General features: G+C 33.3%; 1 protein-coding gene across 26 annotated transcripts in view; it reads left to right on the top strand.

Moving 5' to 3' along the window:
• ADGRL2 (adhesion G protein-coupled receptor L2) overlaps positions 1–24477 on the top strand; it is a 269281-nt gene that overhangs the window by 230943 nt on the left and 13861 nt on the right. For 18 of the 26 annotated variants that reach the window (XM_044383702.3, XM_048220214.2, XM_044383701.3 and 15 more), the window contains 8 exons: positions 798–836; positions 3710–3893; positions 12049–12174; positions 12442–12647; positions 13743–13916; positions 14884–15093; positions 16044–16264; positions 17590–17656. In XM_044383702.3, coding sequence (XP_044239637.2) covers positions 798–836; positions 3710–3893; positions 12049–12174; positions 12442–12647; positions 13743–13916; positions 14884–15093; positions 16044–16264; positions 17590–17656 — 1227 coding nt within the window. The remainder of the gene's footprint in view (positions 1–797; positions 837–3709; positions 3894–12048; positions 12175–12441; positions 12648–13742; positions 13917–14883; positions 15094–16043; positions 16265–17589; positions 17657–24477) is intronic. The other 8 variants (XM_048220216.2, XM_048220217.2, XM_044383705.3 and 5 more) reach the window with 1 other exon arrangement.

Raw genomic sequence — 24477 nt, 5'->3', positions numbered from 1 at the left:
GTATGGCAGCTCTTGATTCCTCTAGCGTTGGACTGCCAAACCTCTGGCCCTCTTGACATATACTTAGAAACAAAATTTCTAATTCGATTAATTTCCCAAGAAAGAATCACAGCTGAGAAAGGAACAACATGGCAAAAAAAAAAAAAAAAAAAGTTAAAATCTCTGAGTGAGATTTTAGTTGGTGCAGACATGGCCTGACTGTGGTCCATACTCCCACTGAAGAATGCATTATCTGCACTTGGAGAGATTGTGTGTTATACATCTCATATACTCTGTACACTAATACGTGCAACTCTTACGGTTGCACTAAAACTGTGGCTCATGGAGGAATGTTAGCCACGGTAATACTATTTTCAATTGCAGGTTTTGGGAGAAGGGCGAGTTTCCCTCTCTAGGAGGACAGTGTATTAGTGCTATTAATTTTTCCTAATAAGACAAAAACTTGGTAGTTATTTTAACCGTACTATAAAATAAGCATATGAGATTCATATTAAGCCAAAATCCATGGCTAATAAGGTGTTACAGGGTTAAAAAAATAGACATTTTTGTCTCTTTTAACCACATATTTTGTCCCTGGCTTTATTGTGAACTTTGGATTAGTGCACTTAATAAAATGCAGCTATGAACTATAAATATGCAGTTTTGACAATCAGTATAAACTCACAAAAATCCAGAGGACCACCGTGCATAATAAACTTTGAAATCAGGAACGCCAGCCTCAGTTTTGAGGATTTCTTTTTTCCTCATTTTCAACAGATAAAATCTAACCTCTGATTTTCTTTTCTTTTACTAAAAAGCTCCAAAAACGAGAGAAGACATGCAGGGCTTACCTTAAGGTATCTCTCCTGTGCTGTCACCCTGCTTTCTCCCTTCTTCAGCTACCTGCCACGCTTTATCATCTTGCTGCATGATCCAATGTATTTCAGTCTTTGATAATTATATAATGTGCCCCATATCAGCTGTACAAATGTTGGCTCTTCTCAGGTATATTACTCTCAGAATAAGCAAATAATTTACCTTTATAATTTTTGCTCTTTTTCCATTCATCCAAACATATGAGAATTTTAATGAAATATCCTCTGATTGGAAAGTAATCATATAGTCTCTTTGTTTCCTGTTGTCATCTCTGTAGATTAAGAAACAACTTGAGTAAAACAGCTATGATATATTCTTGGCAGTTTATCATATCAAAGACTGTATAGTCATAATGTATGTGCATGAAAAAGTCACTGCTTTCTTATCTCTGTGGTGTACTCTTAAATAAAATAGGCTTTGTCCTAAAATTTTTAGTAGTCATTTCTAGAATCAGGTTGATATGGGGATGGGTTACTAGAAATGAAATATAAATAATGTGACAGTGTTATCAACATATGTTCTATGTTGGTTTTTATCAGGCTAATAGACACAAAGCCACTGTTTGGCTCAGAATTCTTGTTCACTCCAGCCGGTTTTTCTCCCTGGTATATCCAAGTAATAGGAAACGTGCTGAGGCCGACAGTGGACTATGCCATGCTAGTTCTGTGTGATAGACCAGAGTAATATTACCAGCTTGCGTTTTGTTTTATTATGTGAATTTTAGACGTTTCTTTTGGGGGGATAGTTATTTTCTAATCGTACGCGTCTGAGGACCATATCCTTAGTAAATCAAACCTTAAAGAACTAACCCATATACATATGACGACAAAACAAAAGAAGCTTGTAGTTTTGTAGAATAGAGGTTACTCAAAAGCCATGACTACCAGTTTTGGTTGGCAAGATCTAGGAAAAAAAAAAAAAGAAGAAGAACGGCATGTCATTAGTTTGTAATAGACATTGTTGGACTTAAGAACTTTACAAGAAAAGGTGGTAGGAAAGTCTGTTTTTAGGTCGTAATATTCTGAATGTCCTTTTTAGCCTGTTTAATGGGGGCAAAGAAATAACTGCTGAAGTGTATAGAATTTGTCGTACTGAAATTTTCAGTTCACCTTTAAGGTATTAGTTAATGTGTGAAATGTAATAATTGGTATGTTGCCCAGGACATATATCTCAGTGGGAAAAGAACAGCTTTTTTTCTTTGGCAGGGAGAGACTACTTAAGGAATATGATTAGGCTAATGATCATTTTTGATTCTGCTAGAAAAGTACAAATGGTAATAAATAAGGAGTGTTTCAAATTAATAAAAGCATGTCATCAGCAAGTTATGTGTATATGTAGTAAGTTACAGCATGACCTTAATTTCTGACCAGTGTCATTTTCAGTATCTCTCAAATGAGCTTCTCTGCTCAGATAAGACTAATAAAACTCCTTAAATTACAAATCAGAAGCTGACTTACACTATGCAAATGAAGCGAGTTCCCACTTTGTGACAGAGGATTCATTTGTAACTTAGATTAGAGACTCCAGTCTGTATTTCTTGGTGACTAATGAATCTGGCCTCAGCAGACCAATTTCTGTTCCACTCTAGTTAATGGCTGCAGCAGTATCACTGCGAGCATTTTGACTATTCTATCTCCCATTAGAGAGAGAAAAAAGCCTTTAACGCCACTTGGAAGTATCTTCCACCTGCCAGGAAGGTCGTGGTGGCTCACAAGGCAGACAGAACGAGGATATTAAGATGGATTAAGCTAATTAATCTTACTTTGACAGTAGCTTCAAACAACTTTTCCCCCTGCTTATTTCAATATCGAACCTCAAACCAGCAATTTTTGTTGTTCTTTGCACAATGTATGTTCTTTTCCCTCCGTGATTACCAGTAGATCAAAACAATTTATATTTGGTCTTAATGACATGACTAGGTAAATGGCATAGAGTAAATAAACTTAGTGATTTCAGCTATCCACACCAAAGTCAGTCAGTAGCTGCAGTATCAGTACAAAAGCCTGCCTTCAATTGCTTAACTAACTGGGTTATATTTTTTGTTTAATGTTATTTTGCATGGTAATAAACTAAACCTACAAATATGAACATGTACAACTTGGATGTTTATGAAGACTTTATTCTACTTTTCTTAAATTATTTCATTAAAATTTTTCATTAAATTATTAGTTTCCATTTAATTATTGGTATAGGCTTTAAATGTTTTGATCTCTTGATTCTTTTAAAAGCAGATCATTATTTATAAACTAAGGTATATGCTCAGGTGTTTTCCAGCTGGACAGGGAATTGGAAGAGTGAAACATTCACAGATAACGTGTAAACTTTGAAATCAACTTGGTTTTTTTTCCCAATGGTAATAAGTAGACAATGTTATAAGGCACAATTTTGGTTATTATTTTAGTTCAGGTTCCAAAAAACAGTATGGTGTAACTTTCAAGCATAAATATCAGGCCATTCCAGAGACATCAGTGTTTTCTATTTAGAACATTTAAAACTTGAGGTTGTAAATAGGAGTGACGGTGCATGGACCAGTAATACTTCAGGCTAAGAGCTGACATTGGTTGTGCTTCTCATTGACAATCGAGATATTGTTAGATAAGTATCAACAAGCCATCTTTTCACGTTTACCCTTTATAATCAAATAGCAGTCTACTAATCTTCAGTTAGTTTTATTTTGAGATGGTAAGATACGTTCCTAGTTGGCCAGGTGTATTTTGTTCAGGTGTTCTTCCATATTGAAATAAGAGTAAATCATCACGACAGATAAATATTACAATTGTCACTAGTCAGTGATTGAAAATCACCCTGGTACTGGAAGCAGTCAAAACTCATGGTAGTTTTCTAATGGATGCAGGCAATTGTGGACACAGTGGACAATCTTCTGAGACCTGAAGCTTTGGAATCCTGGAGACACATGAATTCTTCTGAACAAGCGCATACAGCAACAATGTTACTTGATACATTGGAAGAAGGAGCTTTTGTCCTGGCTGACAATCTTGTAGAACCAACCAGAGTCTCAATGCCTACAGAAAATATTGGTAAGTGAATACATTGTCAAGTTTAATTTTGATTTAGAAGATACATGTTTAAGAGAATGATGATTCCCTTCTGAATCTGTTCTTTCCCAGGGCCAAACTTCTCTTTTGTCAATTTATTATTGATCACACTTCATAAAATTAATGCAAAAGCCCAAATCTGTCTGTATTTTTTAAAAGTTGGTTTTATGTAGGTTTCTTTTTCCCCGACTGAAAAATCATTAAAGGAAAGAAGCTTAGAGTACTTAAATGCCAGAATATGTATTGCGTAAGTAATGAAAGTGCTTGCTATGGAACTGTGGCAAATGCTTTTCCATTTTATATAATATGTTCCTAATGAATTTAAATTACTTTCTGGAATGTGTTCTCCCAGTCAAATATTTTAGGCACACAGAATTTGAGCCAAATGTTTATACTAAACACAGCTGCCTTCAGGTGAAAATGTGGTCAGCGAACTACATCTCCCATAATGCAGACTATACATGCTTCATAGATTGCAAACTAGCTGCATATAGTTTTTGAAGCATTTAAATTTAGAATTTAAATGCTGGCCATGAGAGGTAGGAATTCACTTTTGGTGACATTTGAAAAAATACAGTAAGTACAGTAAAATTATATTCATTTAGGCTTGACTGATTTAGAATTGTTGGTTATTCAGAGGGGTTGAACTCAGATGAGATTTGTAATATCTCTTAGTAAAGTAAAAAAGTTTCCCAAGCATTAATGTAAAAAAACAAAAAAGCCAAAAGGGAACACAGATGACTCTTCTACCAAAAGAGTTCATTGGCACAACAGATATTGAATGAGGTATTGCTCTGTGGGATGCCATACCTCATTGCCTAATTGTGCCTGGGACTTTGTATTTTAAAATTCAGAAAATAAAGGTGTATAGAATCAGATTATTATAACTGAATTTAAATTCAAAACCTTAAGTTTATTTTAAATAACTGAATTTTTAGAAAGAAAGGGTTATTAAAATCATATGTTTTTATGTACTGTGAGCTTTGGGGATGATAAATAACTCAATAACTTCACAATAAATGAAGTCAAGATACATCATTTGGCTGGCCATGATCTGGGATACCAGTCATAGGGAAAACGATGTGCTACCACAGCTTTGGTAGTAATACAAAATGAACAAAGCTCCCTGTTTCATTATATTTGGTTAATTTATTTGCTAGTCTCATAAAATTCCTAGGATGTACACTGAACAATTCTTTTCAAATTTTCCCAGTGATGTACTTGTAAGGATAAAAGTGTGTAAACTTGATCATCTTAGAGGATGAATCATAGAAAGTATTATTTGAAGTGGCACGTTATGAACTACATTTGTTTTCAAAATCTTCCAATGGCTGTGAAAATAAAAACAAAACACCTGATATTTCCCTCCTACACCCTCTCAAAGTGTGCAAGAATATTTGATGGGCCAGGGTGACATGCTATGTTCCCATCAGCTTCAGGACACACTGTCTGAGATATTTCAATGCCAGTTTGAGACAGAGTCTGAAAATGTAAATGTCCAAGAATATATTTTTTTCCTAATACTTGTTTTTCAGAATGCTCAAAGATTAATCTTCATGCTGTTTTTTTAAAAAAAAATTTAACTAAAAAAGAGTGGGCACCTGGCTAGGTCAGTCAGTAGAGAATGTTACTCTTGATCTCGGGGTTGTGAGTTCAAGCCCCACATTGGATGTAGAAATTACTTTAAAAACTAAAAAAATGTTCTAAAATTAAAAAAAAAAAAAAAAACATTGTGGGTCAAGATTCTTACAGAATGTAGTACACATTTTACCGACTTCTCAAAAATAATGCCCCAAACTTACCATATACATGTAGATTACCCAAGAATTATCAGTATGAAAGTCATTTTACATTTTCTAGCATAGTAATGTCTTTTTGTTTGTTTCTAGAATACAATTTTGTGGCAAATATCATCCATGATTCAGTACGAGGAAAGCATTTACCTTTTTCCTAGGACTTGTTCTTCTTTTTAGACATGAAGACTAAAATAGCCTATTATTCCTTTATAGCCTCACTTTCCTGAAGCTCTTATCTAAATTTAGGGCATGGTTTCATATCTTAGGTTATTAAGACAATTTGATTTACTCCTTAATGATTTCTCCTTGAATCCTTAGTTTAACTTCATTGTGTGATTTACCCTTATAATACATGACCTCATAAAAATGGCACAATTATTATAAATGTAACTGATTATAGCTTTTTAAAGTCAACTTGGAGATATAATCTATATACAATACAAGCAGTTGTTGTAAATGTACAGATGAGTTTTGACAAATGCACAATATGTGACCAACAGCAAGGTCAACATTCTGTCACCTCAGAAGGGCCTTTCTTCTCTTGCAGTAGGTCTCCTCATACCCCCAGCCCCAGGTGACCACCAGTCTGTTTTCTGTCACTGTAATTTAATTTTGCCTTTTCTGGACCTTTAGTTGAATGGCATCATAAAATAGGCACTCTTTTTGATCGTGCATTTTTACACAGAATGATGTTTTTGAGATTGTGCTGGTGGGAGCATCTTTAGTTCAATCCTTTTTGTTGCTGGGTAGTATTCCATTACAAGGAAACACCACTGTTTGTGTTTTCACAATCTTATTAGGGTGTTTACATCATTTCCACTTTTTCAGCGTTACTTGTAAAGCTGCCATTTTCCAAGTGGTTGTACCGTTTCATACTCCTATCTGCTGTGAGACTTCAGTTACTCCACATCCTCACTGACATTTAGGATCGTCAGTCTTTTTAATTTTGGCCCTTTGAGTGCTTTGTAGTGTCAACTCATTTTGGTTCTATTTTGCATTTGTGTGATCGCTAAGTAGCTTATTGCTGATAATTGTTCAGCTCTTACGTGTTTGGGCCATTCATGTATCTTTCTGTGAAGTGTCCATATATTTTGCCCATTTTTAATTGGGCTGTTTTTCTTCTTAATAATGAGTTATGAGGATTCTTAATATATTCCTTAATATAAGTCTTTTGTTGGATATATGTACTGTGAATATTTTCCCTCAGTTATATGACTTTTCTTTTTATTTTCTTAATGATATCTTAAGAGGAGCAGAAGTTTCTCATGTTGCTAAAAAATTACCCACCTTCAACAATATCTAGTTAATCCTATTTCACTCATTGCTCTCACCACTGTATTTTAAAGCAAATTTTAACATATTATTATTACTGTAAATACCTTAATATGAATCCCATGCTTTTAAAAAAAATAATGTCATTTTCACACTTCTAAAAATTAACAAAAATAAGTTCAAAAGATAACAAAATATGTTTAAATTTACTTCATTTTTGTAAATTTCTTAATACTTAATTTGTTTTGACCAGGAAACAAACAATTCCGTGTGGTTTGTTTGATACATTGCTTGAGTCATTTCTGTCTACATCTTTTCTTTTTTTTTTTAACTTTTTCCTTTTTTTGAAGAAATTGAGCAGATGATTTGTGCTATGGAGTTTCCCACATTCTGGATTTGGCTGTTTTCATCCCTGCTGTATCATTTTACATGATTGATATATACTGTAATTGGATCTGGAGGCTTGATTAGGTCAGGTTTAAGTTTGTTTCTTCACTTCTTTTCTCCAAGAACTTTCTAATGCATCCTGCAAAAGAGGCACATGTTAGGTTGTCTTTCTTTGTGATCTTATGATTGATTAGGTGGTTTAGGTGTTATCAGCCTAATCCATCCATTATAAAATTCCATATCATTTATTTTCCCAGTGGACTTAGCAGCCAACATGATTGTCAATTAGGCTTAGTTATATTGTGGCAACAAAAACCCCAAAGTCACAGCAGCTCACAACAGCAAAGGCTCATATCCTCCAAGCCACATCACCATTGAGGCTTGGCTTTGGCTGTGTGACCTGTCATCTTTAGTCAGTTCTATGTTGTTTGTACCTTGGATTCAGGCTGATGGAGCCTCGAATGTTGCGGGTCTCCTGGCAGAGGTCATAGTTTTTCCTATATGTTCTCTTTTCTTCCCATCTCCTCTCATTGCAGCCACTACTCGGTAATGAATTTGAAAAATACAAGGACAGAAAAATATATTAAAGTCTTACCTACGGCATTGGTTGTGAGTGAGGCTCTCCTATGAATGAAGTGTATTCAGTGTCAGGAAATCTGTTGTACAAGGCATATATTATTTCAAGCGTACAGAATATATAGATACAGAGATTATCATAAATATCTGTATTCCACTCTGAGCCAAATCTTAGTATTGTACCATTTTTGCTTCACATTCTGGGGGGGAAGTAAATAGTTACTGATAATGTTTAAGTCCTCTGGGTCTCCTCCTTGTTGATCAGATCAAGAAGGGCGTAACCTTTCTTTAGTAAGCTTCTTTTTTTTCTTCTAATTTTGCTCTACAACTATGCACATTTAACAGTTGCTTTTTGTGTTTTTAACATTAATGATTTCACACTATATATGTAGTTGTATAATTGTCCCTTGCCCTTTATAGTTTTCATACTCGTGCATGTTAATATGTGCATCTCAGGTTCATTCTTTCATTCGATCTAAGATACATCACATTTATTTAACTATGCCGATGATAGGTATTTTAGTGACTTATGCTTTTTTGCTAATAATACGGAAAACAGTGAAGGTTTTTGTGTGTCTTTGTCCTCATATGTATGTGCCTTTCTAGACATATATGGATACACACACCTAGAAACAGAGTTTTCGAATGATGGAGCATGCCCATCTTCAACTTTATTAAATACTGCCAAGTTGCTTTCTAATATTGTTTACCAATTTACATTCTCACCTGTTAACACCATTGTTCTCTCCCTATTACTCTTTTTGCTAAAGAACACTTTGTTATTGACATAAATGTTATTGTTCTAATGGGTTTGAATTGATCACATTATTGTTTTAATTTGTGGTTCTCAGATTACTTAATGCCTTTATTGGGTATTTTAGATTTCTCTCCTGTGAATTTGTTCTCCACGACTTTTACCTATGCATCTGTTTCTCTGTAGTTAATGCATTCTGGACATTAATTCTTTGTAGACTGTATAGATTGAAAACATTTATTCTGTGCGTGCCTTCTCTTTTTTATTTTGTTTATGGTATCTTTTGTTTACAGAATAATGAAGTCAAATTTATCAGTCTATTCTCTTAGGGTAGGTGCTTTTGGTATCTTATTTAAGAAATACTTTCCTTTTTGGTGTCCTCAAGAAAATTTTCTCCACAGTGATACCTGTAACTTTATAAATGATCTTATGTAAGACTTTAGAAATGATAAAACTTTGCCTTTTTATAATTATGTTGAAATCTACCTGGAAATTATTTTTGTTTGTGATATGAAGGAAGAAACTAATTTGGTTTTTTGTTTTCTGAGGGTGTTTTTTTTTTTTTTTTTCTTTTTGGATAATATGTTGTTTTAGTACTTTTAGTTCATAATTCATTCCTTTCCCCAGCGGTTTGTAAGGATATCTCTGTCATTTCTATACATGTTAGAAGTGTGTTATGCATTGCTCCTTTTGTTTTTGTTTTAATAATATTACTATCTGGTGAGTTCTTTCATTTCTGCTCCTGGAGGAATTACCTTAGGTACTTTTGGCATGTCTTTTCCATCTGAATTTTAAAGTCAGTTGTTAAGTTCCACAAACTCAAAAAATCTTTTTTTTTCCCCCAAAAAATCTTGTTGGAATTTTTATTAGAATTAGGCTGAAGAGAGGGAAACAAACCATAAGAGACTCTTAACTATGGAGAACAAACTGAGGGTTGCTGGCGGGGAGGTGGGGGGGGGGATTAAATAAGGATGATGGGCATTGAAGGGGACACTGTGATGTGTGCTGAGTGTTGTATGTAAGTCATAAATCACTAAATTCTACTCTGAAACCAGTATTACGCTGTATGTTAACTAAAATTTAAATAAAAATTTGAAAAAATAAAAAATAAAATACTATATTATAAAAGAAGAATTAGACTGAGTATGTAGATTGATTTTGAAAGAAGTTTCATAGCTTTATTTACCTGTTGAAGTCTCCCAGATAAGCTCTTGTATAATTCTCCATTTGTTGTTAGGTCTTCTAATAAAGTTCTGTATTTTTCCCATTAATATCTTCCACTCTTAAAAATCAGGTTTATTCTTAAATAACTTGCATTATTTGTTTTTATTGTAAAGTATCTTTTTTAAAATTACATATTCTATTTGTTTGTATAGGATCACAGTTGATTTTGCTGATTGCACCCTTGCTAAATTTTTTTACTTTATAATATATAGAGGCTCTCTCAAAACTACTATGTAGTTAATTGTATCTTCTGTAAATAGTAAGTTTGCTTTTTTCCTTCAGTCTTTACTCCTTTTTTCTTTTTTTCAAGATTTTATTTATTTATTTGAGAGAGAGAATTAGTGAAAGAGCATGAGTGGTGATGGGGGAAGTGCAGAGGGAGAGGGAGAAGCAGACTCCCCGATGGGCAGGGACTCCTATGGGGGAGGCTCCATTTCAGGGCCCGGAGTTCATCACCTGAGCTGAAGGCAGACACTTAACTGACTGAGCCACCCAGGCACCCTATGTACCTTTTTTCTTGAATTACTGCATTAGCTAGGTCTTTTAGTACAATGCTAATAAATAAAACCCCTAGTAGGGATCATCCTGACTTTAGAAAGAATGCTTCTTGAGTTTTTCACTATTGTTCACCTATAGGTTTGGATAGATAAACTTTATCTGATAACAAAACCTTTACCTGGGTAAGGATTTTTTCTTTTCTTTTATTATTTTGTAAAGGTTTTTTTTTAATTGGGTGGGTTTTAAAGTTATATTTGTAAAAACAAAGGGGGTGGGTGAATTCTTCTTATCTGTGTGTTTATAGAAATAGCTACACAAAAATATGTATCAGTAGAGTGAAATTCAGAAAAATGTATGGACTGTATGTATTGAATTATTTAAAAAGTATTTGTTACTTTTAAAAATTCTAATATACGAAACTAATCAATTTTGTGTATAATTCCTCTCATTTCATCAATAAAATGACATTCTAATTATGAATATAAAATAGTTGACTTTAGTAAAAACAATATTACTTTTCCATTCTTTTTAGAAATCAAATGAATATTGATAAATATTGATGTAAAGTATTACAATCTTTATTGGAATTACAGTAGACATGTTTATGTTGATGACTATTTTAAATATATATTATATACACACACACATATATATACATGTATATGTATGTATTTGAAAAAAGTTTAACAACATTGGTCTTGTTGATTAGGTAAATGTTCTTAGTGTTATATGCCAACCTGTTTCCCTTTCCATGAATTTTTGAGCTTTGGAATAATGTACAGTGGTTGGTAAATTTTTACTATAAAGGCCCAAATAGTATATATTCTAGGCAACTATACAACATGGTCTAAGTTGCAAATACTTAACCGACATTGTAGCACCCAACCAGCCATAGACGGTATGTGATTGAGCATACATGGATGTATTTTAATAAAACTTTATTTACAAAAAAGGTGGCAGGTCAGATTTGACACACAGGGCCTATTTTGCTCAACTTAAATATGTAAACATGTATAGTTAGTAGTGAGAACTAATGGGAAGTTTTAACATAATGCCAGACATTTTCTCATTGTGCTGGTCTCACCATGTTTAGAAAATAGAGAAAATCAAGAATTGCAAAATTGAGCTATGCAATCTCATTATCGATTAAAATGTATCATATACAAAGAAATAAATGTATACATGCAATAAAGGCACTCAAATTTATGCTTTATATTTTGTTTTGCCATTGTCAAGGAATGTTCATTGAAAAATTATTTAATGTAAAAAAGCCAAAAAAATCGTTTTGAAATAGGTTTGTTTATTTTAATGATATAAATGAAAGTTTGAAAGTTGTGTGCTTTCAGCTCATACACTTCACATTCATAGGGTAAGTGTCTGGAATTAGTTGATTACATAAGATACAAAATTATGAAAAAATGTTAAAATTATTATATGAAATTTTTTAGAGTAGTCAAGGTTTAAGTCCTCCTAGAGTAGTTTAGTTTGTTCATGATTTTGTTGAAATGTAACAGTTAAGTTTTGTAAGTAGAAAAAAAGAAGCAGCGGTTTTCGTGCAATTACCATTTGCTTCTTTGTAGTTTAAAGTAATGCCCTTTTTTCCTCCCCCTTTATTCTTTGCCTCATCCAGTTCTGGAAGTTGCAGTACTCAGCACAGAAGGACAGGTCCAAGACTTTAAATTTCCTCTGGGCATCAAAGGAGCAGGCAGCTCAATCCAACTCTCTGCAAATACTGTCAAACAGAACAGCAGGAATGGTAAGATGGAGCAGAGTCTTTTAAAAATTGACAGGTTTTTTGTTCATTTAAATCTATTAATCCTAAAATGCTGAATATTTGACTCCTAATATAACAATACTGCTTACCATTTAAAAGCAGATTTAAAATAATGCTTTACTTTCCCAAGAAACTTAATCTAAATAGAATCCATAAGGATTTTTTCCCTTTTATTCTTATTTGAATGTATCTTATTTTATTCATAAGAATATTTCCTGTAAAGGCATATGACTATTTTTACCTTCCTAGGGCTTGCAAAGTTGGTGTTCATCATTTACCGGAGTTTGGGACAGTTTCTTAGTACAGAAAATGCAACCATAAAACTGGGTGCTGACTTTATTGGTCGGAATAGCACCATTGCAGTGAATTCCCACGTCATTTCAGTTTCAATCAATAAAGAATCCAGCCGAGTCTACTTGACAGATCCTGTGCTTTTTACTCTGCCACACATTGATGTAAGTTATATATGCTAATGAGGTAGTGGAAGGTTATAAAACCAGTGAGGAAGGAAGGCTAAACTTGACGTGATGGAGATGGGGAGAGAGGGAATGGGGAGATGGCAGAGAGGAAAGAAGAGACCTTTCCATTTGAATTTCAAATGTTGGACTAGGTCAGAGGCATAAGTTTATTTAAGTCTGTGAACATAAAATTAAATGAGCCTGGTTCAGTGATTATTAGAACTTAAGTGTATTCTTAATGAAAGCTAATTCAGTAATCAACAGGAAAATGTAAATGACTGTAATTTGTTTTAGAATGAAAATTAACTCTTACCTTAACAGCAGGATAGCCAAGTATTAACTGTTAGAACTCTGCCTTTTTAGTGTGGCAGACCTTTTTGTTTTTGTTTTTGTTCTTTTTGATTTTACTAGTCATGTGTGACACAATTGTTATCAAGCATTGGGTTTTTAAAAATCTAGGCTTGAAGAGATGTGATTCCTCTGCCGTACCTTAGAATGAAGTTGGTAGTTAAATCATTACACTGTGTTGGAAGATTGTCTGCAGAATTTTGGCTTCCGTTACAAGCAGAGTGAATGAGTGCCCACAGATAGCCAGGTGGATCTCCAAAACTGGCAAAGAAAAATAAATTTGTGCAGCCCTTCTTTTATAACTGCTGCCGTTGGTTCACTCTTAAAAACCTTGACATTGCTAACATGTCACTTAAAATAAAAATGGGCCCCAAATCGATTTTAAAACAATTGGTCCTTATAGAATTTTCTCAGAACAAATTCATAGGTCTAATTTTGTCAGAAAAGAAAAAAAAAATGATTCCAGTGTACCATCACTATGTAAAATCATAAGATGGAAATTGTAATTGTGTAAAATGGGTCTTTGGTAATTTAGAGTACGTTTTAGAGTGTTTCGGACTATAAAACCCCTTTTAAGTTAGATATCTGCCTTGTATAACATAGCCTACAATTTTGCTGATGAAAAACTTTATAGTCCGAAACATGCAAAGTTTAATCTAAATTACCTTTTACACATATTAAACAATTGCTATTGCCATCTTAGAGTGTAAAATCCTAATTTTATCTTGTCATTTTATTTCCCAGCCTGACAATTATTTCAATGCAAACTGCTCCTTCTGGAACTACTCAGAAAGAACTATGATGGGATATTGGTCTACCCAGGGCTGCAAGCTGGTTGACACTAATAAAACTCGTACAACGTGTGCATGCAGCCACCTAACCAATTTTGCAATTCTCATGGCCCACAGGGAAATTGCAGTAAGTATTTGCACTTCTAATTAGTAGCAGAGAAAAACCTCGGAGATTCAAAACAGCTTGTATAATAGTCCCTTCTTTGGGTGCTTATCGTAACTAAAAAGCAAACAAAGTAGTGTGGATTTCTAATTGTTTCTACACTGTCCATATATTTTAGGAAGTCTTGGCACTATATTTATTGTTACTTCTTAAAATCATGTGCTTTACAGACTAGTTCTAAGTTTTACTCCTTTGGGTAGGTGTTTGGCAGAGGCAGTCGGGGATTTAAAAAATGAACAGCAATGGGTCCTACAAAAGAGACTGAGGGCTCTAAAGTTTAACACACCCTCCCCATCTTGAATGTTTGACTCTTGTTTTACAGCTTTTATTTTAAATTTTCCTAACAGCTTTGCACGCTGTGCAAAACTGCAGATTTTGAAAGGTCAGGATAGCTTCTGGAATGTTTCTTCATATTCTTTTCTGTGATTATGGGAATGATAGCCAGAAGATAAAAATATTTTAAGAAATAGAGCATGAAAACTCGCAAATCTATTGTGTATTTGACTCTTAGTATATAAATAAATACCAAAACTCGAGGGGAAAATGAAAACTTAAAATTTTTTTGTTAGCCAGGAAAGTCGTGAAGATATCAATTATTTTTAATCGTAACTGAGTGTCCTTTATTCTATTATATAAATATTTGTGTTTATGTAGGTAATTAGTTCAGCTGTTATTTTGAAACAATTAGACTCTTGCATTATATTCTAGGTAAAATTCTCCACTCGCATAGGTCATTCTTTGGATATAAAAGTTAATAAGATAATATTGAACTCTGTTACATGTTCAAGTTTTCTTTTTAGTTTTGAGCCCTGTTTGAACACATAAGAATATTCATAGAGTTTGGTATTAAAAGGTGAGCGGCACATGTGAAAGCTATCTTACCTTTACAATGCAGGAGTACTAATGTTCCTCATACTGTTTTTATTTTCAGTACAAAGACGGAGTTCACGAATTACTCCTTACAGTCATCACCTGGGTGGGAATTGTCATTTCCCTCGTTTGCCTAGCTATTTGCATCTTCACCTTCTGCTTTTTCCGTGGGCTGCAGAGTGACCGCAATACTATTCACAAGAACCTTTGTATCAACCTTTTCATTGCGGAATTTATTTTCCTAATAGGCATTGACAAGACGAAATACATGGTAAGCACCCCCTTCAGCTTACTGTCCTTGGATCTCTGAAAATCATTATAACAGGTGTGAATCCACACACGATCCCATATTGATATTTGACCTTGTAACTTAATATAGTTGACAATGGCGATATTGGAGGATAATTTATAATAAATTAAAAGACAGCAGATTCATTAGTTATTATTATAATGAGTTAACTCATTTCTTGTATCAAGGTGCATTTGCATTTTTCTGGGTTGTTATTAAGACATGTAATTTGAAAAGAAGAGTGCCAGGGACACTGAAATGAAAAGATCCTATTTTTACAGTTTTCATCTTGCTTACATAGTCATTCTGACCAGTGATCATTTCTTCGTCTTCTGAGCCATTTGTTCATCATCACAAGGTCTCAGTGTCAGAAACAGTACTTAGTAAGTAGTTAATGCTTTACCCTGTATTCGTCTGCACCGGGATGAAGTTAAAATGCTCCACATAGGACAGGAAAAGAATGTTAGGAATTAGATCTGGGGTATTCATCATTAAAGTGGAATTTTAAATTCTGTTACTGAAAAAATAAAAATAATATATTTGGAAACAACTGTCCTAAATATGTATGGAGCAAATAATCTGTAAGTGGAATACTCAGATTTAATAGTGGATAATTCTAGAAGAGAATTTAGCATATGTTTTCTTATGTACACTTAATTTCACTAAAAATAGTTATGTCTTACAGTGATGAAATTCCTAGCACACCTGCCATTATACTCTATACACATTAAACTCTTCAAACTTGTCAGTGTTTAGAACTCATTTCCATTTGTTAAAAAAAAAGTCTTTTTTTAAGAAATAGTAGTTTACTCTAAATAATGTTGTGTTTTAAAGACAGTTATGAGCACTGTCAGTGAATATTGTGTAATCTGGGGGTGGTCTGCTTGTATTCATGTGTTCTCTTGTGTGTTTTTTGTTCTTTTCCTTTCTAGATTGCTTGTCCGATATTTGCAGGACTTTTACACTTTTTCTTTTTGGCTGCTTTTGCTTGGATGTGCCTGGAAGGTGTACAGCTCTACCTGATGTTGGTTGAAGTGTTTGAAAGTGAATATTCAAGGAAGAAATATTATTACGTGGCTGGTTACTTGTTTCCTGCCACCGTGGTTGGAGTTTCAGTGGCTATTGACTATAAGAGCTATGGAACAGAAAAAGCGTAAGTAATTGCAAGCGACCTGAGTGTTTTTCAAGTGAATAATTTTTTAAAGCCTGTTAGCTGTCAGTGAGGGTCCCTGACAGACTGAAATAGCATCTGAAAGCTTTATTGGTAAGAGAATGGGCATGCCGTGCACAAATTACAATCAAGTCTTTTGTAATTTTCTAGGTTCAGAGGATTTGTACTCTGGCGAGGCGGATTCTAAATTATGGACTTTCTTTTTAACACAAAAGATTGACCTGAAACAAATTGAAAAAGTAAATAACTTTTTGGCCTTAGAAAGATATTAAGTAAAAATTCTTCTGAACTTAAAGCATCTGACAGGTTTAACTACTCAGTTTTAACCTAATGCTTCATTAGCTCTCTTTGTGCAGCCGACCCTCTAGCTAACTCGCATTCTGAATTGTGACAGTAGCACATTCCATCCCATATGTTCTGCTTTGATAATATTTTATCAGGCAGTTTGAAAGGATTAAAATAAGTCACTGTCTTTCATTTATGAAAAATACAGATATTTATGGAAAATGACAGAAGGTAGACATAGCCATGTTTCTAAGGATTTTATTTGCTAGGAGCATGAATTTGCCTTCCAATTCTGTTTATATTTGCCTTTGATAGAATTAGTTATATAAAGATTCCTTGGACTAAAGAAAGCTTTTTGACTATACAGATGATGAAAGACAAATAAAAGAAATTCAGTGGGGATTCAATGTTATATGAAAAATGAACCACTAAGTAAAATCTGTCTTAATAAGTTTATGCATCATTTACTCTAATACTATATGAGTGCTATGCTTTGATTTTTTTATCTCGCATTCATCCATTCCCAGTTGAGGTATTATATTTATGCTCTACTGTTTTGAAACAAGCCTAACAGCTGAACATTTTGTTTGTCTGTTATGTTCCATAGGGTTAAACACTGTAGCTCAGGTATAGATACGAAAGGCAAATTTTGAAGTTAAGAACTTTAAAATGATGAGACAATTTGGAATATTGAGTTTCAGGTTTTCCTTAGGAAAGTCAGAGGTCTTAAGAATTAGGGATTCGGGAGTAGTTGGGGTTTATTGTTTTCCCCATACGAGCATAATAATGTATACCTTTACCGAATTTAAAACCTGAAATGAAAAACAGAAGGTTGAAGTAAATAAATTACTGCTCTTTACCTCAAAGCCAACTCAGAATTATTAAAATTGTTCTTACCCATGATAAATGAATTTTCACAGGCAATTGTAACAATAGTTTTGTTAGATTTTTTGAATTCTATATTTTTTGTAATGTTGAGGGTCCATTGAAGCTACTTCAACAAACTCTTCTTTTCATAATAGTTGCTGGCTTCATGTTGATAACTATTTTATATGGAGTTTCATTGGACCAGTTACCTTCATTATTCTGGTAAGCAGACTCTATTTTCCCTTCATTTTTATCTTGCTGCTTTTGCAGTGCTATTGAAACAAAGATAATTGGTTTTATTGTTAATTTTTCTATGCATTCAAGATTTATAAATGTATCTAGCCTACAGGGTAAAACTACGTAGTATACCTTAAATGTTATATACCATTGTTGAGAGTGTATGTACTTGCTAATTAGTATATTTCGAAAATCCTCTTTCCTCTAAAATGTACTTTTCCTTATCTAATTTAGTTTCCTACAATGTCATGTCAAAATCTAAAAAAATATACGTAAGCCCTGTTAAGATTACAAGATTTGGGCCTAGTTTAATAATTAAAAAGGAATAACTGAAATGTATAGTGTATTTTGTTTTTGTGTAGTGGAGTTTTTTGCTAAGAGTTGTAGTTCAGGAAGTTATGTTATGTCTCCAAAATCTCTAATTTTAGTCCTGTACCAAGCTATGTCTTATTTATAAAATAAATGAATGTTTTGTGGAATTGAAAGAACATTGGCTTAATTTTATTATATTAATTTCCACACAGTAATTAAGTACTTTTAAATAAATGTCCACACCCTGAATTCTTTTTAGGGCACAAAATTTTTTTAAGCTTAGATTAATAACTGAGTATTGAATCAATTTTAAACTTATTAGAAATAAAATTACTTTTCTAAAACTTTAAAATGCCAAATAAAAATACTGGTCTTCAAGAAATTTTTTAAAATAAATTTGATGCAAGCTAAATATAGTGACATATAAGGTTTTTTTTTTAACTGCTTACATTACCATTAGTCAAATATTTGAAATATAGTTGAAATAAAAGGATGTAGCTAAAATATTTGGATTTTGGTACTTAAAACTTTTCACTGAGTTTTAGCATTATGCTGTTGCAGATAGATGCTATTGACCATTATAAGATTGAAAAGGAAAAATAAGCAAGTTTAAATATTGCCTATATCTTTTAAATACCTATTTTAAGGATTTTTTTCCTTTAAAAGAAGTGATACACTTGAGCTTATTAGGATATTTCTGTAGTTAACCAGTGGTTCATAAAATTGAGAAAAAAAATGTAGTAGTTCAAGGAAACTTAAAACCACTTCAAATGTATGTACTTTTGTCCTTAAAATGAATTATTTTATACACTTAACACAAAGCAAAACAAAAATTCGAAGTGAATGCCAGTAAAAGATTCTCAAGTGTTTCTAGAAAAGCTGAATTACTAAAAAGCTAGAATTACTCGATCCAAATGATTGTGCTAGTTTTTGTTGTTGGTTTATTTAAGTTAACATAGGCTAAGCCACTCTCAAATTAAATGGTAAACAGCTGATTTGAAGTGGCATGATCCTTAAAGACACAGGCTTCTCTTTTTTTCCCCCTGAGCGCTTGGCTAACCATATTGATAACTTTGAGAATTGTAAAGACCATTTTAGAGATATCCAGTCTATAAAAGTATCATGTGTTAACTTTTGTTGTACTAGTTTTGTTTATTTCTATCTCAAAATAAATACTGACTTTAGAGTATTAAAAATTTTTTCACTTGGCCGAAAGTCTTTAATGTTCACTTATACTCCACTTCTAGTAAGAAAAGAGGTGAAGGACATTTTATTATATTGCCCATTTACAGTGTGAGCCAACTATTATTTATTAGTCTTATCATCATTGTTACCCTGTACCAAATAATTTAGGTTGAAATGTGAAGGGCTTTGGGGAATAGTGTTCCCAACTTCAAAAAAAACCCAAAAACCAAACACAGCAGGTAACTGTTTTGACGGTACAGATGCTAGGAGTAGTTCTCCTGCAACTGCTTTGCCCTCTGATTCTCCCAACACAGAGAGGCAAAGAGTGGCATAGAGGTGTAAAACGTCTTGCATACCCTAAGTTGAGGTATAATATGATTGTGCAGCATATTTGTTGAATGCTAATACATTTATACCGCATACATCCTTCCGATGAGAAAGGATATTTAAAAGTCAATTCAAACACAAATCTTAGTAATATGAATTATATACTACCCTTTTAAGGAGTACTTTTACAACAAAAAGTACTCATTACTATTCCTGGAAAGTGTAGTTTTGCATTTCCAACTTTTCTGAATTGAAGCCATTTAACTTAGTAGTATTAAGTAAGTGTGCGTTTTTAATAATGTTCTATGAAGAAAAATAACATGCTATGGAAGATAAAACTTCTTACTTTTGTATTTCTATAGACTGTCTTGCCTACAGGCACTAGAGTTATTATATCTATGAGAAAAGTGCTTGTAAGTAATGAGCAGTGGGAAACCATTAGTATGCCTGAAATGGTTTAATGAAAGCTTGGATCATGACACGTCAGGAGCTGTTCTTATCATTTGGACAGCTCCATCTGCATCGTTAATAATTAATTCAGTTCAGTAAGAGTTCAGCTCACACACTCATTTAGAAGTCTTCTTCAGAGAACACCTCTCTGGCTGCTAGTCCCAGGGAGAAATAGGTTTCTGCTCGGCTAACAGCAAAGATCTGGAGATACAAGTGCAGTTTTAGAGTTGCATTTGCAGGTAGCAAAAGCTCCAGGGAGGACAAAAAGGGTCAGAACATGTGCGGTTCAGTTAGGTTACTTCGGAGTGGTGTTTCTGTTCTTCTGTCTTATCATATCCATGTCAGCCCTGCAAGCTGTGGAATGAATTTTAAGCTGCTAAGCTCAGACGGATGTGATTCAATTGAGCAGGTTGATGACTGTAACGCAAACTGTGCGCTCCTATAATCAGTGGCACCCTTTGCTTTTCTAAAACTTCTTTGTATTTTCGTGTCACCAGTATGGGTGACAATCTATGCCATATCATCAAGTAGCAAATTCTATCAGCAAATTATACTGGTAGATTATTTATACAAGAACTCATGAAATTATTATTTTGAGATAGGTGAAAGAGTATTATTTGTCATTAGATGAGAAGGAATGCCCCATTTGGCAATTAACCTTATTTAGCTGAATGAAAAAGTCTGTTTCTTCTGAATTTGCTCACTTTCACATAGAATTCTATTAACAGATGCCCATCTACCTACTTACCTGTGTGTACACACACACACACACACACACACACATACAGAGAACGGAGTTAAAAAAATCTGATTAATTCCTGGATGAGTTGCCTCATCTCTAAAATTAATCATCGGTGTGGGCATTTAGGCTGGTGGGTTGGCCTTCAGTACATAGCAAGATCCTAGGACTGTGTTTACTAGTGCCTTCTCTGTGAATGACTGAGTGATGACATCACTTACCAGGTTTAGATAGATCTTTGTTTACACAGTTGTAACTCTGTCTTTTTCCTTTCTCACTGATGCATAGCACCTTTCAGCCTATCCCAAAATGTGTACTATGGTTAAGCTTAGTAGTATTTATGTTGGAAAGAAAAAAATTTAAAAAGTAGACAAAAAGTGGCTGCATTGGAATTTGAGGGGAGAAGAGCAGCACTTGGACGGTGGAAACATTCTTCTCTCCCTGGCTTTTTGCCTGCTTTCCAGTAAGAAATAGGAGAAATTCCTTTGACGGTTAGGATTTCTTTTATTTTTTTTTAAAATGCATACCAAAGGCAGGAAAATAAATTGGGGAGAGATAAAAGTGAGGAGAAAGAAATCACTTACTCTAATTAGAAAGGGAAAAAAAAGAAGCACAGAAGTTTATGGCTGGAAAGAGCCATTTATGTCATGGGGAAAATGCAAAGAAGGAAGAACTCAGATTTGCAGTCAGTACTTCATTTGAAACTAACTTTTTGTTTGCCTGTAAGTGACTATTTTGGATGATAGATTTAATCAGAGATATTTCCATTTGCCCTTCAATTTCTTTTTCTGATTCCTTTAGTTACATTTTAAGAGAACAACAAAGGAGAAAAGAGGAATAAAAAAAATTACTTTACAAAATCATGACTCTTATAAAGAGTATATCACCTCTTGAAAAAAATCACAGCCAACAGTATTTTTTCTATGAAAATAAGTATATTTACATTTTTTAACAGTGGAGGTAAAAAAAGTATTTTAAAACTTCATTTTAAAAATTATTTACACTTCAGGATTTGTTCTGTTTAATTCCAGAAAGCATTTCACTGTCATACATACTGGGGATAATATATTAAAATGTTCAATACCTAAGTGACATAAGTATCTTTTTCATTTCTTTAATAAGACTAATAAATACATTATCAGTGAAATTTTTAATGTGGATTTGGGGAAAAGAAAAGTACCTTATGTTTAACTTTTTTTTTTCCATTTTATATTATGGTTCATAGCACATCTTGTGTGCCATTTTTCATAATTACTTTGTCTTGATAGGATGGTATTTTGTCCTGTTGTAGATACCATTGGTTCATTATTTGCATATTTCCAAGTCATATTTCAAAGTCTAATTTAGTGTTGGATTTAATTATGAATTTCTTGGCAACCTAAACATTAGTGCACTGGTTATAATTCTTCCATTTAGTTATTTTTGAAATTGGGGAAATCACAGACATTTGTGAAACAGTCTGAGTGCAAAAATCTTTCTGTAGTTTTATGATTATTTTTCTAGTATTAATTATTTTTAGAGACTCACTTTTAAAACATGTTTTTGAAGCATTCAATTCTACCTATGTTAGAAACAACAGCCTTTTTTTGGACCCAATTATGAGTTTGTGTGATGTTTAGTTATGTGAGTGGAACACCATCAGGTTTGAGAAAACAGAACTAACTGTCAGACACACTGTTTGTCTACTGGGAGTAGGAGTGTGTGGACATTTTAGCCATTTGCTGATTATGGGATGATAGTGTTTTACAAAGAAACAGAGAATTAAGTTACTTTAGCAAGTCGATCAGGTAGAAGTCACTTAAAGAGCCCATCTCTTACATTCAGGATTTCCTTGAGGCTGTATTTTATATATTAATTAATTTATTATTTATCTTCAACTCATTCCTCATCTCTGAGTGATTTCTAAAATGGATTACTCTTTATAGAAGTAGAATCATCTTTTTTTTTTTAATAAAAAACTAGTATGTCTTTGCTTTACTAGGAGACTCTTAATTTTCTCACCCATAATAAACTGACTAATTTTATTTGTAAAGATGCTGGGCTGTGGAGCCCGCACACAGTATATTGAATCTCAGCACTGACATTATATAGCTAAGTAATCTTTGGCAAGGTACGTAACATCTTAGAATGTAAATTGACTCTCCTGGCGCTTTTGTTTCCTCTCCACGTAGGATTATAGATTGTTGTTTTTCTTGTAATTTTCTGAACTTGTTTGTATTGTGAATGCACTATATTTATAACTGGAAAAAGCCCTAAACAAGTATATAATGTTCAAAAAACCTCAATAGGGTGAGGAGAGAGGAAAGGGAGATGTATCTCCCAGTCTGTTTTTTAAGGATTGAATAAGATCGGTTTTCTGTGTCACATTCAACTTGATTAATCCGCAGTCTGAAAAGAAAGAAATGGCTTTGTATCATATTTAAGTTTAAATTCTATTCTTCAATAGGTAGATTTCATTTTCATTTCAGTTTTATTGGAAAATGTGTTAGTTCTGAAGTAACGGTTTTAACTTGGTCATTTTCATTGAAAACTATGGTGGTGCATGCTCACCCTCCAGACTTCACATCTTCTCCTCATTTTCTTTTCATGACATGAGACTTCATACATCGACAGTTTTTCACCTTCACAGTCTTTATTTTCTTGTAGTTTATACATTATAGTGGATAACATCCTTACTGGAGTGCACCACTACTACTATTATTTTACTCCTCAGGGGATAATTGATATGCTTAGAAAGTGATGAACACCAAATTGTGGCCCTATATGCCTTAGGAAATTGGGTAAGAAAAGGAGGGGGAAGAAACAACCCTAGGTTCAGAATTATGGAATGAAAGAAATAAATGGCTATATTAGGACATTCAAAAAGAATGGTCAAGAGGTTTGAAGGATTTTAATTCTGAATCTACAAAGCAGCTTTTCTTTCCTAAGAGTTGCATCAGTTTGTGTGTTTATTTGGGTTTTGTTTTGTTTGTTTGTTTTTCGGATATTTGGAGTTCTTATTTGTAACCATTCTCTTAATTTTACTAGTTAAGACCTACTGTTGCATAAAATAAAAAGTAAAAACACTGTAGATTTTGCCTTAAACAATTAGAGGTATACTGTACCATCATTGTTTAGAAACGAAATCAGATATTTACTGTACTGTCAGAAGGATCTTTCCCTAACTTCTCAAAGGTAGAAATTGCATCTTACTCGCAATACAGTAGGCACGTACTTGTGTGGAACAGTAAGGTCAATAAATATTTGTTGAATGAATTGCATTATATTGTAGTATCTCTGAAAATGTAAACATTTATTTTTATATCGTGACCAACTGGAATAATCATTAGAATATAAGGCTAGAAAAATGTTTCCACAAATCTGTTTGCTTTTTCTCTAGACAAGTATTTTAATAAGTTAATTTTTAAGTAGTTTTTTAAACAGAGAGCTTCTTTTGTCCTTCTTTTGTTGATGTTAAGTAATTAACATGGAAGGATAGAATGCTATCTGCCAACACTTGCAAATTATACCCATTAACCTCGTTTTATCCCTTAAGAGGAAATTCTACATCTAAGAGAAATAAGGCACAGTTGACAAAATGAGTGATAAACAGCTTAGATTAAAGCCTTCACTCTGTTCCTAAACTCATCATTAGGAAGGACTTGGAAATTTTATTTATTGCTCTATATAATTTTTCCTAATTATAAAATCAGAAGTAGTGATGAATAAGTAAAATAACATTATCATTTTATCAGATGGTATTTGTGTGTGACTCAGTAAAAATGATCATCTTATTATAACAAAATTATGTTGA

The sequence above is a fragment of the Ursus arctos genome, unplaced genomic scaffold (assembly GCF_023065955.2).
Source record: "Ursus arctos isolate Adak ecotype North America unplaced genomic scaffold, UrsArc2.0 scaffold_12, whole genome shotgun sequence".
Taxonomy (NCBI): Eukaryota; Metazoa; Chordata; class Mammalia; order Carnivora; family Ursidae; genus Ursus; species Ursus arctos.
Note: the sequence above shows the minus strand (reverse complement) of the source record. Positions and strands in the feature narration are given on the sequence as shown.